General features: G+C 35.9%; 1 protein-coding gene across 1 annotated transcript in view; it reads right to left on the reverse strand.

Annotated features, from left to right (window-relative positions):
• Positions 1–24,656, reverse strand: part of VEGFC (vascular endothelial growth factor C) — a 78,882-nt gene that overhangs the window by 13,296 nt on the left and 40,930 nt on the right. Inside the window, exons 2-3 of the mRNA XM_072406082.1 lie at positions 10,900–11,101; positions 7,366–7,556 (exon numbers count right to left, since the gene is read on the reverse strand). Coding sequence (XP_072262183.1) covers positions 7,366–7,556; positions 10,900–11,101 — 393 coding nt within the window. The remainder of the gene's footprint in view (positions 1–7,365; positions 7,557–10,899; positions 11,102–24,656) is intronic.

The raw sequence follows: 24,656 nt of genomic DNA on the forward strand, positions 1-24,656 counted from the left end.
ATGAATATATTATACCACAATATTACACTAGATAGAGGTGAATGAGCCCAGATGTGTTATTCTGTTTGCATTATCACTTCATAATAGAAAAATGCAATGCTACATATGTGGTGACATTAACACTGGTAAAATACATTATTTAAGTACATTGTCACTGATTGTTTCAGTGTGTTGAAAAGACAGTTTGGAATTTGTCTGAAAATAGTTTTATAGTCTGCAAAACAATTGTTTCAAAACTTAACCCTAACAAGGAGCTGGGATTCCAAACAAACACTGAAATGTAGTAGTTTACAGGCTCAAAAAATGAAGCCTCAAAAAGTCACATTAAGAAAATATTCTGGTAAGTATTATACCACTGTAGGTGCATACAAAGTTATGCTTTGGAAAGTTGTGCCGCAATGACCACAGATCACAGATGATACTGTTAGAATGGGATTGGGATTGGATATGGAAATGGGATACTATAATTGCCGCTAAATATTTGTCACTGTTATATAATACAAAAATCTACAACAGTTCCAAGTTGTTGATTTTTTTTTTTTAAATACAGGTGAAATTTATGTCAATACTTAGTAATACTAATAATATCTAAGTAGACCAATCATGAGAAAGGAGATTGATTGACCAGAAAAGTCTCTTGATTTTTTTTGTTTCTTCTAAGAAATATGGGTATTTGAAACAATTGGCTCCACTTTATCCTTCCTAAATGTGGAATGTGACATCAGAATGACTATTTATGCCTGAAACTGCTATAAAAGACAAGAAAGGTTTAATATTTAAAAAACACTGCTGGAATCAATTTTCAAATACAAAGATGTTTTTCTTCCTGGTATAGAATAAAAAAAATTATATACATATAAATGATTAAAATAATGGAGGAAAATGTGTGGTAAATGCCTATATTGGACAAAGCAGCCTCTTTTCCTCTGCCACTTGTAGACAGCTAAATACTATGCCAAATGATAAATCTGGCCTTTTTTCTCAATGACCGGACAAACTGGCAAAGATCAATTCTATAGCTTCATTTAGATCAGTACAGGCATTTATTTGAGGAAAGATCTATATTTTTTACAGCCAATCGGTGTAATTTTCCTAAGTTGATGACAAAGGTCATCTCAGTCCATAGATAATAAATATATATTTTTTAAAAAGAAATTAAAAACAGCTGACCTATACATTCATAAATGTCAATAGCGAGGTGCTTAAAAAAGTAATTGCAGCAAAAAATGTACAAGTAAAATGTTAGATATATATGTATATAAAAATAGCAATAAATTAAAGTTTTATGCAAAAAAAAATACTGGATACTTTTTTATATAACGATATGAATATATTTTTCTTTTGGTATGTACAACCTAAAACCCACATAAACAGAAATAAACCAAAACCAAATTATTTATTTGGTATGTATGTCATTTAAAACAGTATCTTACAGCTACCCCTTTAAGGATATTGCAGGTATATATTCCAGTACATGATTGTAAAATTACCAAACAGGTTCAAATAATCAACAAGATAAATTAAGATTAGAATACAATTATTAGAGTATATGTAAATTCTAACAATAAATGCCTCTTAGGTTTTTCTTTTGGTCTGCTTTGTATTCCATTAAAAGTTTTTAGCTGTATTTGTTCAATAGGTGTTAAATATAGCTGTTGATGACTTCCCATGCCTTCTGCTTTCATACAAAGTCGGTGTATATAGATGAGAGGGAGGCAAGTAAGACTTTATTTTTTTACATTGAAAAAGTATTGTTTTTTTCCCACTTTCCCCTACACACACTCTTTTTTAGTGCCAGTGCCATGGACATGAGAACAATTTAGGGTGGTGTATGACGGGAAAACTTACCTTTCACTGCGAGGAATTACACAGCAGGGAGTTTCTGCCCCTGACAACCCCCAGCAAATGCTCTCCACTAGTGTAGGTTGAATATATCAGTGTTCGATCCGGCGGCTTTTTGATAGAATAGCCCGATATTTTTTGGGTGATCGAATGCCGAATTTGAACACCATTAAAGTCAATGGTGGTAGGGGGGGTTAGATGTGGGTTATTTTCGTGACTGTGTAGAACTGCAAGAGCAATCAGGGGAGCGGAGCTGTAGTATGTGTTCTTGGATAGAGAGTCTCTCTCTAAGAACATAGGAGTCCCACGGCTGTGCTCATGAATAAATGTGACAGGGTGATTCCCACAGCTGCATTCATTATAAAGCACAGCTGTGGGAAGCCTCCTGTTAGTGTGGGATCTCTGGGCACTAGAGGTTAAATGAGAACAAGTCTCCACATTCATCAAATCTAATGCTCTGTGATTGGCTGAGGAAAGGTAAACCCTGGTGACAGCTCAAGCATCATCAGGATTTTCCTTTCCTTAGCCAATCACAGAGCACTAGAAGTTAATTTAACCTCTAGTGCCTGGCGATCCCACACTGACAGGAATATTCCCACGGCTCATGAATGAATGCAGCGGCAGGAATCATCCTGTCATTGTGGGATAACCTGTAAAAAAATAAAAGTTAATTACACAAATCACACACATTAAATAAATTACTTTAACATTAAAGCCTCTTTTTTTTTTTACACATATTTTTTACACACAAATCCCAAACTCGAATCCTGTGTTTCCCGGTTAGGGTCTATCCAAATTCGAACAGCCATATATTGGTCCAATAAAAGGACAACCCGAATTTGAACACCAACACTATATACAAGACTCAGGGTTTACAATCGGTTTTAATTGAATTTTTAAATTAGTATACAGGGGAAACCATTCCTATGGACATCCTTTTGTTGTTTTTTTTAACCACCTTACCGATAAGCCCTTGGTACGGGCTAAAAAAAGTTACTATTTTTGATAACCCCGAACTTTTCCCACTGTATGAAAATACAGTGAGAAAAGTTCGGGTTTATCGATCACTTACCTGGTCCCTCTGCGATCGTCCATCGGTCGTGTTCCAGCGTCGTCCTCCAGCGTCGGGTGTCCCCTCCGGGAAGAAGAAGCCGGCCGGCCAGTTTCTTCTTCTAAACTAAGACGGCCGGCTTCTTCTCCCTCCGTGCGATGATCCAGCGTCGATCGCAAAAAAAAAATACCTTCTCCCTCCACTCCTCCGGACACGTCTTCTCTCTTCTATCTTCATCCGGCGAGTGCAGTGACGATCACCGGGGTTTCCCGGTGACGTCGCTGCAAACATTTTTTATATTCATGATATCTACTAGACCCTTGTTCGGACATATTTCTGTAAGTTACAGGTCTACAATTTAAAAAAAAAAAAAAAAAATTCATTAAAACCTGTAACGCTTTTGGTACAGAAATCTAGACCTCAGTGTAATGCCCAGGTAGTTAACAACCCAGTTGTTTATTTTTGGACCATGTTTTGCTTGTTACGAGTATTGTAAATAAATTCCACTCTGGTGGTGGACTCTTTCAAAAGACTGTTGTGGCTATCCATTGTACTAAATGCTCATCTCAGGTAGCCAAAACATCCACTAGCTAAAACTCAAATCACCCTTCTCTATCCAAAACAAAAACAAATATTTTGGCTAAATATACACATTAATAAAAGCTGCAGCAAAACGTCACAGCTCTCAAACCACTACTAACTCTAACAGACTAGGCCAGCTAGCACTTTGTGAATATTCCTGCTTACATTTGTCACATTTGTTAATTTATTTTGTGATTTGCTAGCCAATTCCAAAGTCATTGCTGATTACAAATTCCATACTGGCAAGCCTAACGTTTCTAATTTGGGAATGTGAGATTATATTAAATCATATGATTTATTTTGTGTTTTGTACAATATGTGTAAAGTTTAAGAACAGATTAGAAGTAGAATGAAATTCTAAGGTTAAGGTGAATGAGTAGAAACAGCAAAGGCTACTGGAGTGAGAGCAGTAGAAAGCTATTACTTGAGTATTTTGTGGGGGAGATGCATACAAATCATTGGAGAGATTAAAGATGATATGGAAGAGGAAGTAGCTAAATGAAGAGCTTTGAAGATAAAAAGGACACTATAAGTTATAAAGTGTTTAACTAGTAGCTACAAGAGTTCAAAAGAGAAAGGGAATAGGAAAAGATGAAGAGTAAGCCTTAAAGGGGGAGTATAGTGTATGTTCAGTGAGGGTACTTAGTAAGTTAATATTGCATTAATTACCTCAACGAAAACCTTGCACTAAACTACAAACGATTTAGAAAGGGGGAAAACATAATTAAACCACCTTGTACCCAAGTTTTGGAAAGCTCTCCTAGATGAAGCTAATGGAACTGGGTCTGGAAATAAATAGGCTTACAAATTTACCTGGGATGTTAGCAAAAATATAAGCTTTTTTTAAATGGTAAATACCTCAATGGGTTATATTCTTTATGCCATATCAGCTTATCAAAATTCAAGTTTTTACTTGAATATTGATAAAATTTTACTTAATATTTGATTTAAATAGGATGAGTATACAATTCTCTGCATATCATAAAATGCTAATAATCATGTAAAAATACATTCTGCCTAAATTTACAATTAAATCTTCACATGCCAATGGTGAATACATCTCTCTCTAGAACTACTGTCATTACCAGGTGTAGCTGAATAGGTCCAGGTCAGAACAATCCTTAAAGACCCCTTGATGGAAGCAATCTGTTAACGTTCCAGCTCCTCCTAACTGCTCCAGTCACTTTTTCATACATTCCCCCAGTTGTATTTTTTTCAACAAGTATGTAGGACAAGTTTGTTCAACAGAAATATAATAAAGTTGTAATGTAAAAATGTAAAATTTGTCCACAGTTTCTCTAAAATGTAAGTATTATATTTGTGTGGACAAACAAATTAGATAAAAATTATGCAAGAGTTTTCTTTAAATACAGACAATAAATCTGTCCAGCAAAGATCATATTTATCTTTATGAGATATATGAGATAAACAAGTTGAGAATTGGATGCTGTCACTATTTTGACATGAAATTGAGTATGTGGACAATCCTAGAAGTCCCAGAGGTTTCTCAGAAAGCTGGAAGAAAATAGTCCACGCACACCACTCAATACATGGCATCTCTACCGATAATCATGTAATATATGGCAAGTCTTACCATAAGGTTGTAAATGTAAAACAAGCAAATAACAGCAAAATAAAAGAACACATACGAAAATAGTTTTAAAGGGAAACTTACTATATAACTTTTTAGAAATGACGGCATACAATTCAAGTGTTTTCAAAACACTGGAATGTTAAGGAGGAACCAGCTATTAGAAAGGAGTTTGTATACACAGATTACAAGAGCTTGGAACTGGATTAACATACCAAATTGATTTTGTCACCATTAACTGTTCCCTTTGCCAGTTCCACTTCTAGTGCATAGATCTTATGACTGGGAAAAGGAGCAAATGTTCAGCTCCTACAAATTATGCAAGCCCTTGTTTTCATAAATGCAGAGTAAGCATATATGCAAAAAGGATTCTGCACGCACATTTTCTGCATTATGTTTTATGTAGGCATATATAAATTTCTACACTACTCAATGAAAGAAACAAGAAATGCATCATAATTTAGTTCACTGACCCATCATTCTAATTTCAAAAGATTTGGAGTTATTTTTTTTTATTTTAGAAATAGTAGCTCTTTTCCAGGATTTAATGATTCATGATCTGATGATTGATCGATTATCTGAAACATATCTATATACCTTGAATCAGAGCCCTATTAGTAGCAGAGATGTGAGGATTAACATATCTGAAGATACAACTAGTACCTTCTCAGTATGAAAATCAGGCCAACATGACTTTGGTCTCTTCAACTTTTCTGCAATAACTATTATTGCCTGCCTAATTTCGCTGCTCAACGTTTGTTGCCAGGTATACCCAGCAATACTGGTTTTACGTATAGATATTGTTGGTCAAACAGCTGAGTGTTCAATTGGGCAGCTATTTGATCGAAAAGCCTGATATTTTTGCAGGTGAACGAACACCGAATTCGAACACTATTAAACTCTATGGGGGGGGGGATTTGTTTTTTATTCGAGACTGTGTAGAACTGCAAAAGCAATCAGGGGAGCAGAGCTGACAGCCCGGTGACCGTGGGAACTAAACTCACATGAACTCTCAATGGAGAAACTCCATTGAGAGTTCATCTGCAGTTCCACTGCGATCCCGGGGCACTAGAGGTTAATTAATCTCTAGTGCCCAGCGATCGCAAACAGGAGGATTCCCTTGCAGCCCTGCAAATCCTCCAGGGCTGCAAGGGAATCCACCTGTTTGCAATCCCTGGTCACTGAAGGTTAATTAACCTCTACTGCCCCGGATCGCAGTGGATTCTCAGGGCTGCAATCATTCTTGCATCCCTTGGAGTCCTCCTGTTTGCGATCCCCAGGCACTAGAGGTTAATTAACTCCTAGTGCCTCAGGATCGCAGGGGAACTGCAGATTAACTCTCAATAAAGTTTCTCCATTGAGAGTTCATCTGCAGTCACAGCTGATTGAAAGCACTCGTGTGCTTCCTATCAGCTGTGACTGCAAGTTCCCACGCTCCCTGGGCTGTACTTATCACCTCTAAAGTACAGTGACATGAAATATGGACTACGGACCTCTTTCACAATCTAATATAGCTAAAGCAGCCCATAATATATTAGTGCTCTATAAATACATAATATTCTGAAATGTATTTGAAATGATAAACATCTCAATAATGCCTATTAAAAGAAGCTGCAGGAACAACTGATCATTCATAGGCAGCAATAACTGTTTGTGAATAGATAACATATACACCCTGCAACCAGATTGGTATCTGTTATTCCTAGTTAGATCAAAATGAAATTAGGCGATTACTTTCTACCAATGCTCTTAGGTTTGTTTTCCCTTGTACATGTGATAGTGCTTTTCATACAGCCAATCATACATACATAATGCCAGAAGAACTTTAATCTTGAAAACAGAACCTTTTTCAAAGTTTTTGCTTTTCGACATAAGTAGTGCTTATTATAGCAAATTGGGTGAAAGTGGTCAGCATGACACAGTGTAAGCTTGAAACTTACTAGACTGTGTTTGTATGACTGGTGAACATACAGAATATGTCTTCCTTTGCTTTGATCTCCATAAGTCCACAAATCACTGCCAAAGCTAAGGTTCACTCAGATACATTTGATTTTAAATCCAAAACCACAGAGGTTTTCAGGTTCCAGCATTACCATTTACTTCAAAGCTCCATAAGTAATGTCATGGCTGTAGTCTTAATTTCATAATGAAATAGAAATGCATTAGAGGCACATTAAAAAGCTTCAGATGGAATGGTCCTTGTAATATAAACATATATCAAAAATATATTGTATAGCTTCAACGATAACTCACTTTCTTCTACTGCAAAAGTAAATGTCTGGCTGTTATTAAAACTCACCGTTTTGCTGACATATGAGGAGCTAGTGTTCATACAGTGCAATCCTTCGCTGTTGCAGCATCCCCCACATCTGTACAGTGACACACATGGAGGTTTGAAGAACGTGTTTGTTGGTGCACCAAATTCCTTCCCCACATCTACACACACTTCACGTGGCATGCATTGGGTCTTTCTCCACTCACTTTCAATACCTAAACAGGTACAAAAGAATGTTCCAGTTACTTTATAGTGTAATCTAATAGTAATAGTATATGTCTATGCAGCTTATTATCTAATACAGATTTGAAGTTTGTTCATAGTAAAGACAGATCCTGCACAAAATACTGAAGGACTCTATTCATGCTTGTGATGGAAAACTGGACAGTATGACACTCCTGGGTGCATGGCAGACTGCTGAAAACTGCACAGAGCAGTGAGCTTCTTCCAAAAGCAACAGAGTGGCCACAAACTTGACTCCTTTTTGGAACTGTGTCACCATCTGCCATGTGCAGCTGTGTGGAAACAATGGTTTCCAACTAATGGTGGGGGACAACCATGTTCAAAAAAAGTCTTAAATGCTCCCATATATGACACTTATTTTATACATTAATTGTATGTAAATTGAAGGGGAGAGATTTACTCTTACTTTCTGTTGTGTTTCTATCTGGGAGAGAAGTAAGGGAAAATACCCTAGCAGGACAGAGACAAAAATCAAACCTCAAAAATGTTTAGCTATTTCCCATTAAAAAAGTTTGGCCTACTAATCAGATCAGTAAAACTGAACTACAGTCAATGGGCCTGATTTATTAAAGCTCTCTATGGAGATGATACACTTTCCACAGTGAAGTTGGGTTTTTCTGGAATAGATTTCTGTAGTATGTGTTCTTATGTGATTTCTGTAGTATGTATAGATTCTCTATCCAAGAACACAGGAGTACCACGGCTGTGCTCATCATGAATGAATGCAGCCGTGGGAATCATCCTGTGATGATTCCCAGGGCTGCATTCATTGATGAGCACTGCCGCGGTACTCACACTGACAGGAGGAGAACTGCGGGAATCCACATGTGTGCGATCCCCGGGCACTAGAGGTTAAATGAGGGCAAGCCGAAATTTCGCGGACCCATCGGAAATTCGTGGAAATTTTTGTGAGAATGTCAGAGGCATTCTCGCTTATCCCTACTGATACCAAAAAAGTGATGAGAACAAGGAATGCTGTTTACTAGGATAGATAATGTATGAGCATCCGGTGGTACTCTCCACAATGGGGAGATATATGGCAAGGAACACTCCGGCCTCTAACTATATCCCAATAATAACGTACCTCACTAAGTATATTAACAACCATTAGGCCCTCTTTTTATGTACACAGTGTAGAACATTCATGTTGGCTGGCTAGAAACAAAAATGCTCCCACAATGTAACTCTGAGGGACTCATTGCGGACCAATAAAAGGGGATCACACCAGTACTTGGATAGCAATATGAAGCTAAAGGATCGGATAGGGGTTAAAAACACTTTAGCAGAATCAAAGACAGTACTGTACTGCAATGAAGGGTAGGTGTGTGTTTTTTTATTTAATGAATGTGTTATTTAAATAATTTCAATTTAACTTTATTCTAGCTAGTAGAAGTTAAGAAAATGGCATAGGAATCATGTTGCATTAAATACGAGTGTTAGGCGATGAAGATGCTGTATTTTATTTTTCAGGGAATATTATTATTACACAGTATTTATATAGCACCATCATATTACGCAGCGCTGTACAAAGTCCATAGTTGTGTCACTAACTGTCCCTCAAAGGAGCTCACAATCTAATGTCCCTACTATAGTCATATGTCATTAATGTAGTCTAAGGTCAATTTTACTATCTTCACAGGAGTGCAGTCCTACTTCATGAAGATGACAGTGGTCAATCCCACACAATCTTCATACCTAATTAATTAAAATGATTTATAATAAGGGTCTTCTATTATCATCTATTATCTATATTAATACTTAACCAATTCAACTTATGTTTTCATTTTTCTAGAATAGAGTTGGAAATAATAGGCAAAACCGAGTTTCTATAGTAAAAAAAACATTTTTTTTTTCATTAGACTTAAATGATTGTACCCCCAACATGTAACACATTCTAAAAAAATTGTAAGTATCCCAAACTCAGTTTGGTGTAGAGGAATAGTTGTTGATAACCATATCAGAATTCTGGCCTTTAAATACAAAACCTGATTGGCTATGATAGGTAAGGAGACAACATATGTTTCAGTTTTGTATACGCTGATCACAATATAAACATTTGACCTTTATTGCAGTGGTTTCTATGTACTACTCCTACTCCCAAAGGGTTTGGGTACTTGTAATTTCTTTTAATAATAAGAAACAAAGCATGTAGTCCTGATGTCCTCAGTGGAATGCATCTGTGTAGTCATGAGCCTGCCACCATCAGATCTATGCATGATGAGAAAATCAGGCCAAATACTCAGCTTGGTTTCTAAAGCCTGTCTAATTTCTTTTAATAGGCAGTAGGTTTCTGTGGTGATAGAAGAACAAAATGGAGTTGATAAAATTCCTAAAAATAGCTAAAGGGAAACAATATATCAGCCTGGGGCGTTTTCTACTTAAGAGCTCTCCAGGATGCAGCTTTTGAAGATTTGGTAATTTGGGAATACTTTCTTTGTTCTGTGCCTCTGCTGATAGTTATCTGTTATGTCTTTTCTCTATGGTATGGAGAAGAGGAGAGAGGGAGGTTTTCTGTAGTCCTAACACACCTCCTGAGCTAAGGTGACAACATCAATCCTCCATAGATACAGTACAGTGAGTGATTGTTTCTACCATATGAAAAGAAAAGTGTTACTGCCAGGATTATTAAGTGAAATTAGTGGGAAAAGCCTGGAAACTAAAATAAACAAGGTCAACATATGTAAGAAATGGTAGACTACAAGATATTGTATTACATTTTTGTTATTGAGTTTGGATGCAGTTGAATTCTTTTTTTAATAGTTGTTGAATTAGGCCTTGATAATTGCATATATTGTAACTAACTGCAGCTTTGTTCAGTAATGCAACATAGAGCAAAGCTGAAGTGAGAGTGCTGTAATTAGAGCACCTAGGTTTTGGGTTGCTGAAGAGCATTGACAATCAATTTTGATTCGCTGCTATGCCTTACGACTTACTTTACTATGTACAACAAGAGAAAAATTGAAATGGAAAAATTGTATTTTTATGAAAAGGCAGCACTTAGTAATATTGAATACCAAGTTACCAGGCATCATTTTAATGTGACCATGATAAGCAGATGGATAATAGCCTTGTCAACCAAGTTGTGGTTCTTGGAGACAGCTTGGTTGTGGCAGCGTAAATGAACACTCCTTCTGTATGTACAATCACTTCCTTGGGTCCCTCATGTCTGCAGCTGCTAAACATATGTAAAACATGAACTATACATATGTAAAGCAGCAAGTAGGAAAATAGTCCCAACAGTGTATACTCATTTCTGCTGTGCTACAATTATCAGGCAGTATTGTCACCACTATAACTATCCTCTGTCACACTTACTTTTCCAGATTTCAGCATTGTAATTGTAATGTGCAGCTGCAAATTTAACACTATCATCTCTTCTAGAATCAGAGCCGGACTGTCCTCCTTGCCTTAATTGACACTTGAACATCTTCCAGGATTCAGGGTAAAGTAGTGTCATAAGTTCATCTACGCTGGACACGGCCCGAAGCTGCTCCTCCAGTTCCTTGCCAGGATGATCCTTTTAGGAAACACAAAAGGATGAGTTAGATTTTTTGCTTGATTCAGACTTTACATATATTTTTCAAAATTATGGTACAAGAAAAAACCGTTGATAGAATAGAGATTGATTATGATTGGCAAATTGTATTCACCTCCCCCCCACCTTGTGCACTTAATCCAAATATAATAGATCTACTTCCAGTAACAAACACAATGCAACATATTAAATGTTTAAGCCATGAAATTAGGGGTATTAAATGTGTTCTATTGTTTGTAAGTAAAGGAAAATATACTATTATAATATCAGAATATGTAAAGAATATGCTTACTATGAAATCTAAACTATGAAAACTATCATGAGTTTGATGATTTTTTTTTAAATACATTTACAGGTTTATAAGGCGGTTGAGAACACCCTTTAATTCAACTCTTACCATTATTAAGTTGAAAATGTGAATATGCATAGATAAAATTTCACAATGACCTAACTTAAGCAAAAAGGTATCCAAAAACCTTCCTTTACTTTTATAAAATGGAAAAGCAGAATTCTTAATACAATCACAAAATGCAGTTTCTAGAATTTGAAAAGTTGTTTTTTTCGGATTTATAAACAAGCGTTCAGCAAGGTGGTAGTGTTATGAATAATGTTTGTATTCTGTATTGTTCTCTCCGGTGGAGCTGCATTATTGTCCTTATGTGGTGGTTATCTTGCAATAAAAAAAATGGCTCAGCCATGTGTCCACCACCATCCTTACTGCTAAGAGTCACATCTACAGAAGCTTTTCAACAGATCTTCTGTAATAACCCAAATCCCAAAGACTGACCACAGATCAAGGTACAGGCAGCATGTGAACAATCATGTCTGGGCAGGAATAAACTAGTAAGCAATCAACCTTTTCAAAGAAAAAGGGCAAAAACTGGCCAATGGAAAACATTAGACTATATCGGGCACTGTTATTTCCTTTGCAATTTGACAGGTAAAAAAATTATTAGCTATAACACAGTTGACAAAATGTAGAGTGATAACGACCACAGCAGCCGTGATATCTCACAAAAATAAAATGGCTGTGCTACTGATTTATGTCATCATGTGGTAAACTCATCTTAGGATCTGTAAGTCAACAAAGGAATTTAGCCAAGATAGAATAGAACTTTTTTTGTCAGAAAGTCACATATTTTTTCATATAAAGAACCACAAAGTTGGATGTGAAGTATCACCGCATATGACCAGAATTAGCACTTGTCACAACTATCTGTGAGGATGGCAAGCTTTCAAACTATACCCTAAAACGTGTTCAGCACATGACTTGCCAAGAAATTATACAATTTGTGCTATTTTTAAAACGTTGTAAAATAATCAGGGCTGTTTGTAGATTCCAGATGTTATTTCTCAACAAATAAAATTGTGTGCTATGAGCCATTGTTTTCAGGCATGAATCTGCTTGTGGAAGAATAAAGACATGAAATCCACAGACATTGATATCTTAGGTTGAAATAGTAGTAGTTTCACTGCCTTTCTGCATACCTCCCTCAGCAAGGTCAAAATTATTATTTTCTTGGCAAATGTTCTGTTCAAGGTTGATGCTAATAATATGTGTCATGTTTTGTAATGCCATCACTGAAAAAATGGTACTATTCAATGGTTGCTGCCTGAATTATTACAAAATCATGTATAATATTTCTATCAGTGTTTATAAAGGCTAACTCACTGTGTCATGGGGATGGACACAATAAACATGTCTATTATGTCATCAGCTTGCTTATTTCAAGCTGCTGTCTTCTTTTGAAATATAAATATTTTCTTGCTAAATGAAAAGAATTTTAATTACAACAGGCAACAATGCAGATGATAACATCTGATATGGGGGTGGGTGGTGGGGTTTACAAGCTATAGGACAGAGGCCAGGCTGCGACTTCAGTGCTGGTATAATAGTGCCATCTACAAAAGCTTTGAGAAGATATCTACAATTTGGAAATCTAAGATCTGGTATATTACCAGTATTATAATTTTATTTAGTGAAATAGGTTTGCGAAGGTTTTCCTAAAAGTTGAGTGCAAAAAAACTTTCAGATCTTTAAATTCCCACATCCAGAACAGTGCTGTGATGCCTGTGCAATGTAAAGGAGATGTGTACATTGAAAAATTGGCTAACTAGAATAGCAATTACTTTTGTGGGCAATGTAAACATTACTTTTAGCCGTATAGCTGGTTAAGATCTTCAGCCGTTTTAAAGTTTTACTTTAACTCTCAACTCCATTTTTGTCTGCAATACACTACATTGTACACTGTCCACACTACCGCAAATCAAAAATGTAAAGCCAGCTTTAAAAGAATCTGTGGCTACACTATGGACATTGAAATATTTACATATTTTTAATAACAATAAATAGTCTTTAAAACAAGCCATGCCTGACCTCTAGCAATAGGACTCCCCCCAGGCAGAGCTTGAACTGCAATCAGCAAAACTCACACTCTATGAAGACAAAACAACTCTAGTTTCAGCACATAGGGGGAAGGACGGTGTCAGACCACTGCATAGAGATCCCTTACACATTGATACCAGCAATACTTTTTTCAATCTGCTACCTGGGGGAGTTTGGGGAACCACTAGGATGCTCTTTTAAAGGCCAGTTTAGTAATCCAACAGTAAGATCTTCATGTCCTAACGTTCAAAATGGCAGTTTTAATGTTCCTATCAACCATTGTGTTCTAGCACTTCTCATTACATTCTCAATAAATATAAAATAATCCAAGAGAATGAAGAGAAACACTTCATAATAGACATAGCAGATACACTGATCAGAAACTCAACCAGAGATAACTCGCCATGTGTGCCGGAAAGATATATAAAGAAGTCAGTTAAATTTTCCAGCATCTACCAAAATTTATATATAAGAAAAGACTTTAGGTGAACGTCAATAAATTTCTGTTTCTGTCTTGAAGAGGCAACAGGGAAGGGAAATCACAGCACTACATTAACCTAAGAACGTCTACACTTACATGGTGACTTTGTGCACATTGTAAAACAGCAGCGTGGTTCACATTATGCACTATATCTAACATATGTGTACGGAAATCTGCTCAATGTGCAGCTGTGTACAAGTGACAGATTCTTTTAAGGCAGATTTGCATCCATTCACTTGACTAAGTAAGAGTACATGTGAATAATTTGAATTTAGAGTTTGTAATGTGGTGTGGAATCTAAACCATGTGTGCAGAAGAATTGCTGATTTTTGTGGGTAGAGTGAATAAATAATGAAAGTAACAGTTAATATTGTGCAAAATCACAAAGATTCTTTTTTTAATTAAACAAACTTTTATAGAGAGCATTTTTCAAACAATATTTTCCTTAAAGTAATTTAAAAAGTTGCAAACACAGAATTGTCACTTCGCACAGATTGAATGTATGGGTATGCTATTGTATGAAAGGTAACACACACTTATCAAAAATAAAAACTTGGGACTGATAAGAACAAGAGATACCATTTAACCAAATGGAGTGTTAGAAAATTATACTAAGGGCAACCAATTTGTGCAACTGGTTAGACTGCAATATGATGACAATCTAAAAATCTGCTATTAAGCAAAGCACACAACCATTGATTACCCTACAGCCATACATATTGCATAAATGACTCAAAACATAAGCTTTATTAGTCATTTTTAAGTTAGTTTTTACCCTTCACTCCTGAGTCATAATTAGATATTATATATTTTGTAAGGTTCACATTATAGTGAACTTGTTTTCACTTGTCTTAAATTTCAAGCACACGTGCAGACACCTGAGATATTGGGCTTGATTTATTAAAGCTCTCAAAGACTGGAGAAGATAGACTATCATGGAACCTAGGTAATCAAACAAACCTTGAATGTAATTATATAAAAAACATTTGCAATATATTAGCAAATATTTTTTAGAAATTGACTGCAGGCCCACTGTCTTACCATATAGAAATCCCATAGGAGCCCAAAAGATCTGGACACTGTAACATGCAAACATTATCCTCATTTGTGATGGTTATAGTAATGGTTGCTTACTACTTCATTATTGGTCTATTACTATAACAGTAATTTATATGACAGAAAGGTCTGACACGTTGAGGGCATGTCCAACACATCTTAATACCATTTTTCTCTAAGCATACAGATCCTTATGGTTGCCTGATTCATGACCATATGCACAACCAGGTGTGTTTGCACATATAAAGATTCATATTATGTTCCATATCTACATATTTAGAATACACATACACTATTTTCTGCCAGTGTTTTTTATAGCTGCTTAACAAAATGAAATGGTTGTTACAAGAATGTCCTGAAATGCTAATGACAACAGCCTTCCACACATCTATCGTTGATAAAATTATTTACAAAGCAATTACTCTCTCTCTCTCCAGTGATCAAACTGCAACATTATAACCTTGTACATTGTACCTTTGTAGCAAGTTGCAAAGTAAAGCTGCGTACACACGTCCAATTTTTATCGTTGGAAATGAACGACCGATTGGCCAAAAATCGCTTGTAAAAAAAGTAACCAACGACGCTGACGAATGAGGATAGTCGTTGGAAATGAACGACCGGACCGGCGGATCGGATTGGACGATGATCGTTGACCATCTATCGTGTGTACGGTCGTTCAGTGATCGTGCATGTTCTGAGCATGCGCGATGAACGAACATTTGATCGATACAGGCTGTATTGTGTATGTGTGTATATATATATATTCATAGATACTGTGTGTATATATACGTGTGTACAATATCTTTGAACGATTGTGTCGTTATCTGTATGTACAGGATCGGTGCTATACGATCGTTCGCAGATATCGTGCAGGATCGTTCGTCTTTCGTTTACAAACGATAATAATTGGAAGTGTGTACGTAGCTTAAAAGTCTGCAGCAGGATACTATGTGTCAGATAACATGATGCTCACAGATTCAATTGCTTTTCTGCTTTACTTTTATTTATTTTTTTTAACATGAATGTCATATATACCTACATATATATATATATATATATACATATATATACACACACACACATACACACAGTAGGATCTCGCTTTTCCGGCTCACGACTATCCGGCCTAGTACGGAGTTCGGGAAAAAAAAATCTTCACTCTAAAATGCCAGGGCGGTGTGGGCAGACGTCCGCTGCCGTGCTCCTGCATGGTGCCCGTTGAGACGTCCTTGCTGCCTGCTCTCTGGAACTGTGATCAAATGTCCGCAGGTACAGAGAGTGGAACACTGCCCATGTGTGGAAGTGAGTATTGTACTTTATTAATGGGACTCTGGACTATCCAGCTTTTTTGTTATTCCGCCTCCCCTGCCGCCACATACTCGAGAGTCTACTGTATATGCATTTTTTAAGCTTAGCAAGCAAGAAATGAGCATGCCCTTACTAACCTCTGCAGCTACAGTGACTGAAGACACATTTATCCTAAATTTCACAAAGAATAACTAAAATCCAACCTGCAGTCTGCATGTCTGTCTCTCTCACAGGAGCCAACTCTGAACTTGCTCCATCCTACTCCATGTGTAATTAATTAACAGGGCAAATTAACAGGGCACCACAGGGGTACAGGGCAAATTAACTTCCTAAATCCCTGTTCTCTATGCACATCTTTACATTTTTCCCCAGCTGCTTTGTATGCTATACAGAACAAAGTGAAATGCCAGATATTTTAAGGTACAATGGAGCATTTGTCTCCTTGTTTCCTCACTGTGCCAGACTGGTTGGTCACAAGGTCAAGGAATGTCAAGATGAAGTCTTTAGCCTTGTGTAAGCTACAATCAGATTAACCTGAATCTAACACAGAAACTTTTATGTGTTGGGCAAACAAAAAACTGGAAGAGCAAGGTGAGTAAAATCAGCCCAGAATAGAGGACAATTTGGTGAAGCTGTTACTTGGCAAAACACAGGTTTATGTTAAGCTACAGTATGTTCTTTAATAAAATAAACGTGAACACTAAAATATGATTACATATTTCCATTAGTCCTACCAATTCGTTACAACTGATACATTACACTGATTGTTTTTCTTAGTTAAATGTTTAAAAGTTCTCAGTGTTTTCAGTATAGTTAAAAATATGTGTACAATGTTTATCTAAGACTAACTAAAATACAAACCTTTCTCTAAAGTTATTTCTGGAACTTAACCTATTACACGGCTGCCCTCAGGTTACAGAGATATTTAATTAACATCTAACATAAGTTATGCTTGGGTTAAATTTTCCTGTACAGAACACTAATAGCTTTAGCCTTTGTATTGTAAAAAATTTCCCATGTAGGGCAATGTGATACAGTCATTTATATAATATATCCTAGGGGTCTATTTATCAAGCAGTGAATATTCACCAATTAATCACTACTATTGAAAAACACATGGACCTGGAAGATTCTCAATCAGGATGTTTGGTGAATGTTAGATTCACTTGTTTCTGAACAGACCCGCTACAATAGTTTTGTGAAATGTCGGGATCTGTGATGCTCCAGACTTAAAGCATACCTAAACTCAGAAATTTTACTTAACATAAAAAGGTAGACAACTCTTTTGAATAAAGTAAAAGTTCTGTTTGATTGTTTGTTTTTTTAAGTGTAACACCCGTTTTTTAATAAAAGAAGGGTGCAGCACCGCCCCTAAAGGCGATCCAGAATGAATGGGAGTACAAAGCCTCCCGGGATACCTAGGTCACGCATCCCGGGATGCGCAGAAAAAGCCTTTTCATGTAATGGAAAAAAATTGCTGATCTCACCCATGTGCAGTGAGATCAGCAAGTTTTTTTCCAACCTACGTCACCCGATCTCGTGCTTGGGTCAGGTGACATAGGAAGAAGAACCCGGAAGAAGAGGGGACGATAGCGGCGCCTGGCGCGCCGGCTTGGAGACGGATGCCAGGATGATGCGGACCCTATGGAAGACACCTTCAGACCAAACAACTGTGCTGCGGGATTAAAGGTAAGAGGATTTGTTTTCAGCCTTTTTTCCTCTTTAGGCAGGATGATCTCCAGCCAAATTATTATTATTTTTATAAAATTTGGCAACTAGTTAACCCTTCTTCCAAAGTGTGTTTTTTTTATTGAAAAGCAGTTCTGTAATTTATTAATTTATACCTATCTCAAATAGAATCACAAAATTATCACTTGCATCAACAGGTACTACCAACTGTTTCATTTTAATACATCCACTGTACAAGTTACAGAATCTAAATGGTTTCTGGATTCTGTAATATATAACAAACATCTTGTATCTGATAGTTTACAGATTTGGCTGATGTGTCATGCATGTTTTAGGTTCATTTACTGTACTTCCAAGGACATTGGAACTACATCAACTACCATATCATGGAACTACATCTTCTCTTAGGAAATTTTTCAACCATGCAGCTTTTTTAATAGGAAAAAGATTTTTTCTTTTTTCATCCAAGTAAATATTGCTGTGTCACAAAGGAAAAAATGATATTTTGTTAGATAATGTGAAAATGTTTCCTAGGTTCATAGATTCTTCCTAACAAGCTTTTATTAAAATAAATGAAGCAGCAGAACTAGACATAAGTCTATGTAAACTGATTACATCTTGGTAGCACTTTAGAGCCAACATGTATTAACACACATTGAGAAAAAAAAAGGTTTATATGCATTGTTTTAAAGTAGCCAATTCAAATAAATGAGTATCCAATGCACCAAAATGATCAAACAATTGGACATGCAACATTTTTCCAATGCAGATCAACTCTGTTGTGGTGTACAGCAGTGTAGATGCTTTAGGTTGCTATTATGAATGAATGACATCACATGACAGCAATATGTGTAAAGTATGTTACTGTAAAATCTAATTTAGAGCAGATCTTAAGTTCCACTTTTTATTATACATGATCAGGCAGGCAATGTCCCTTCTGCAATAATTTCTCCTACCTGCCTGATAAAAGTATGAGCAGTGCCAGCTTTGGTTGTCCGGATACCAGGCATTCCTGGCTTCCTCTGTTCATGCCGGGAATTATTGAACTCCTGCATGCTTGCGTGTGAGTTATGTCATCCTCACCTGGCCAAAGATCGCAAAGATGAAGCAAAGAATGAGGAAGATGGCACCGCCCCGCAAGGAAACTGGGAAAGGTGAGTAATACAAGGTTCTACTACACTGCTAGAATATCTTTTTATCCTTTGTACTAATAATTAAAAAAACTTGAATTTTAAGGGATCTTATTTATAATGCAGTGATTTTGACATTTAACAAACTGGTAGAGAATCCATGCCTGTCATTCAAAACACATTACTTCTAAGATTCCTTACTATGTTTGATGAATGCCAGATTTACTACTATATAAATAGGCCCCTAGGGTTCAGTATATACTCGCACATTAGCTGCCAATTGTGAGCTCAAACAACTTATCCAATCAATATTCTCATCCAATTGATATTTGATATAAAATCTGTGCAATCACGCACTCTTCTAATAATTTTTCTTAATAAGAAGTTCAATAGAAAATGATTGGAATTCAGTTTAAATGTACTTGATTCTTCATGCACTTGACTTGTGCAATTTGAATTGGTATTTACCTATATGCCTATCTGTCAACAACTGATCGCAACCCAAAAAGAAAATCCATCCTGGCAAGTAAAGTAAATCCAAATGCACACAAACCCAGGAAGGAGCTCTGTTTACGAACAAATCATATTTCCATTTTTAGGAAGCTTCATGGACAAGTATAAATGTACTGTTTAGTTTTAGTGAACATTTAGTTATACTTTAAAGTTTATCTAAACTAAAAAACTAAAATGTAATATATTTCAGCTTAACATTCCTTCACTAATTTTTAGCAAGTACAGAAAAGAAATACATTTTCCCTACTAGAAATCCAGTGTTCATGTAACTTCCACTGAGCTAGACAAATGTCTGAAACAATGATATACTGTAAGTGACTACACTAGAAGTTCCTTTTATGTTGGTATGTTTATGGGGAGGCACATAACACTTCCTGACATCACTCAAAATAAAAAGACCTTTTACACACCATAATAATTTAAAGTGTATGGGGTTAGATCTGGGGTTAGGTTAGGGTTAGTTTTTCAGTATGAAATATCATTTTTTCAGTAATATTTTAGAAGTTGTATAGTGTTTATTGCGCCCAACCCTTCCAGAAGTGCATACTTTTACTTGGTCTCTACAAAATATGACTCTAGAAGCTCTAACACTTGTCTGGGGAGGATTGGTGTTCTCATGTGGGCTAGAATAAGTTCTACTAGAACATTTGTAGTTCCCTTACACTTTACCACATATTCTATTCAACTAAATGATAAAGTATGGAGCTTCTATAATTAATCTACAGTTAAAAATTGATAAAAGACCTCTCTCCCCCAAAACTGGCATTTCAGATTGAGTATGACTAGTACTGGCTTCACACATTCTATTTTATACACATCCCTGCCCATGGCAAAGCTAAGTATTTTTTTCCTCCTGTCTGCAAAAAAAACAGCTCCTGACTAAACTTTAGCATTATAAGACTGTACAATAATTTCTTTAGGTATCTATAAGACAAGAACTTGAAATACTTGGGCAGATTGGGTTGTAGAACATGTCCAGTGATTCAATCCACCAGGCTACACAAAAAACTGAAATAATATATTTGCTCAATAAACAGTTATGCATAAAGGCAAAGTATTCCTTTATTATCTGAAAATCCAATTTCTGAGTCTGAGGTTCTGACAACCCTATATGAAACAAACTGTCTTTTTTGTAATATTAGGGGGCCTTCCAGAAAGAGACACCAATATCACTGGTATCTAAGCTTAACTGCAATGTGGACCCTATTAGACATTAATGCACAGAGAGCATTTTAAAAGTTGGTTGATTAATCTTTTTTTGGTTAGGAAACCATGTATATAAACACCAGTTATTTCTTTTGAACTGTAAAAAACTGCACATAGTTGAAGCATCTGATTTTTATTAGTAACCAGGAAGGCCACCTACACTGTCATGGTATAGACCACTGTGCATAATATACTATGACCTATAGTCAGACAGACATAAAATGAACAAAGGAACAGATAATATATGCTTAGGGCTGTTTTTGTGGTTGTGCTATAAATAGAACTTTTAAGGAAAAAAACACACTATAAGTGGGCACAAAAAGTTGCAGAAAACATATTTATGTCTATAAATATCTATATATATTTATTTATGTCTATAATGTTTCATTGGAGCCAGACGTGTCTGTAATTTCGTTTTGATGTAAGTTTACCTGATAACAGTATATACAACTTAAAGTATATTTCAGTTAAATATCTATGTTTAGCTATTTTGCTTTCTCTGGTTTTCTCTGGTTATTCATTCCTTTCTCAATGCAATGCAGGTAGATAATGGCTGGTGTAAAGAGATAATAGAATGTTGTACATAGCTTTGTAAATTCATCACAGAGCTATACCCTAATACCCCTCAGAAAAGACTTCAGCTCTGCAGAAAATATACAAACATCAAAGTAGCTTGGCTGATATCTCAGCCTGGAAGAGTTGACATTCCTTGGTGGATTGCATCTGCATGCTGGTCAAAATGCCCACAGTGTGCAATGAAATGAGCGTAAATTATTTCAGTAGAGGGAAGAAGCCAGCACAACTGTGCAATATAGAAGGTAAGACTGGAGATCAGGTTTAATAGATTTACTCTTACTAGAAGTACTGTTATTATCACAAGTAGCTTGTATGTGATAAGAGTGATACATCAGTAACAATGATCTTCTCAAATAGCTATTAAAAATGTCTAACATTTCATAGAACCCTAGGCTTTAATGGGTGCCTGACCTGGTACAAGCATGCAGCAAATGACGACATCAAGCTGATGTTAAAAATTCATATCTGCAGCCTTGTTCCATGTTAATGGCTGATTCTAGACCTGCAGTTGACTGCAGTGGCCTGCCACAGGCTCAACTGATCTCCCAATTGCTACCATTCAACTGACTTGGGAGGTTGGTAACCACTTTTCTGAACACAACATGCTGCATCTTGTTTGCTTTGAGGAGCCAGCTGCTTCCATTGACTTGAAAACGACTCTCTTCAACTGCAGCCCACAGCAGCAAACTTCACCTGCCTGACATTGAGGTTAAGTGCAAATGAGGTTGAACTATGGCTGGTACAACAACCACAGTGTTAAATTGAAGAATATTTAAGAAGGGTAGCATCCAAGCTATCTTTTGTGGACTTTAGCACACCTCTACCAATATTATGCCAACGGGAAGAGGGGTGGTGTTTATTATTCTATGCAGGAAAGTGTGAAGAGAGTGACAATAGTCCTCTATATACTGTATAAAGCCCAATTAGTGTGTGATATCACCCTGAGACATGAGCTGTGTTATTGGCAGTAAAAATAAAGGAAGAAACCCAATGCAATCACCACATGTAATCTGCAATATATTTTAGTGTGCATGAAGTTTAGCTTGTATTCATGGGTTTGAGGACATGTATATAATGAAGGATGTTAGGCAACCTTATGAAGAATATTTTTTACAGTATAGTTTACATCGTGAATAGATGTTTTTATATGATTCTCTTGTGCTTGTCTTTTGCTTTTTTACTAACTTCATAGGAAAAAATAAAAAAAAAACCTTGACTTGTATAAGCGATCACAGCTCTCCACTATTTACTTGACATGTCTATGACATGCTGAGATGGATGAATGTGGCTCTTGAATAATGTACAGTTAATAGACTGCACATGTAAAACTTATGTTTAAAAAGCATAGGTAGTAAGTTGACAGTGCTCCATTTATAATAATTACAACGTGACAAACTACAAATGTTCTTTCACGTATCAATAAGCACTCTATCATCATTGACATAGCAGTGATATTGTTGCGTGTGACGTGCTGAAAATAATGGCCATTTCAAGGTTTCAGGCCATTGGAGGTGTGTTTAAAATACTAACAATGTAATGGCAATAACAGACAGACCTTGCATTTATCAGTTTGGAAATGCACCATTCAGTGGGTAATGGGACGAAAGCTTCTCAATTAAAACAATTTGTAAAACTAATTTTCGACTCTGCATTTTCTCGCCACCCCATGTAATCCAGGCTATCACTGGAAAGAAAACATCTGCAAATTTTCCCCCCTGACAACATAAATAAAAATGAATGTGGGCGATCTGGACATATCAAGAATAAACATAACTTTCTAGAGAGGCATTTGTATTAAGCAACGAAGGGAAAAAGTTAAACAGAAAATAAAACAAAGTTACAATAAACTAAAATTCTTAAACACTGAATATGCAATGTTATAAATAGCTACACATAGTTGTGATGAGCTAATTCTTTTATTCACAGTGGAAACCTAATAAATAATAAAAAAAAATTGGCAATTGACAAAAAAAAAAAGTGCCAATGCACCCTGTCTGCCCATGGTTTTATTGAGACATTGCGGTTGCTTTACTAAAAAAGGGCTGCTATACTATATAATATACTATGTATTCAAAAATATAGAAAGCTCAGGTACATTTGTACTCTTGTTTTTAAAACAGGGCTCTCTTAAAATTGTTTCATTTTACATATACCAAGTTAAGCTTTGGTTTAAAATTTAAAGTTGTTCAGATACAGAACCTCTCAATATGGAATTCAAAGGGTAACACAGCTTTTCAGAATGTCACTAACCTAGAATTACAACACGGAGAAGTCATAAATCTCAACACTGATAATCAGCCAGCTGGACACTTATTACCGCTCCAGATAATATAATACATGAAATGCATCAGATACAAAACTAATGTTGTCCTATTGGTCCTAAGGTTTGAATATAGCATGGTCATAATCAAGTTCTGGACATGCCTCTGGTAAGATGTAATTCCAAAAACAATCCAGAACATATAAAAGGCATCAGATTGTATATAAGTGCATATAAAAACCCTGCAATGTTTGTTTAAAACCTATTTTATATAATTTGTTTGGTGTATACTATCATTGATAAAAAAAAAAAAAAGATTTGGTTGTAAAAATTCTGGTAACTGAAAACCGTCAGAAAAAAGTCTCATGTACAACTTTAATCCACCAAATGATGATACCAACAAAACATAGAAATACCAATAATAAAAGCCTAAAGGAGATAAGTCTTAGTCATTCCATGTTTATTTAAAGTAATAAAATAAGATATGTTCTATACTAGACTTTAAGGATCTGATTTCATAAAGCTCTCCAAGGCCAAAGAGGATACACTTTCTTTGGTGAACCTAGGTGATGCAGTAAACCAGTCATTTGCTATTTGTTAGCAAATGTTTAAGTCTTTTTGGATCACCCAGGTTCACTGATGAAATGTAACCTCTCTAGTCTTCTAGAGTTTTTGTCTATCAAGGCCTTAGCGTGTCTTAAAATTAGGTAAATACAACCTCAACCTGAGACAGTCGATTATATGCCCAAACCATATGAACCATTAGTTTGACAAAAGTGAAATTGTAGCAGAGGACATGTAATCAATAAATAATTTATAAGCTGAAGAAGATTTTATTATGTTACAAACACACCTAATATAACATTCTGAATAAAATAATATGGCAACATTTCAATAAATCCTTATAACTTTGCTTATTTTCCACAAAAGAT

This window comes from Pyxicephalus adspersus, chromosome 3 (assembly GCF_032062135.1).
Source record: "Pyxicephalus adspersus chromosome 3, UCB_Pads_2.0, whole genome shotgun sequence".
Taxonomy (NCBI): domain Eukaryota; kingdom Metazoa; phylum Chordata; class Amphibia; order Anura; family Pyxicephalidae; genus Pyxicephalus; species Pyxicephalus adspersus.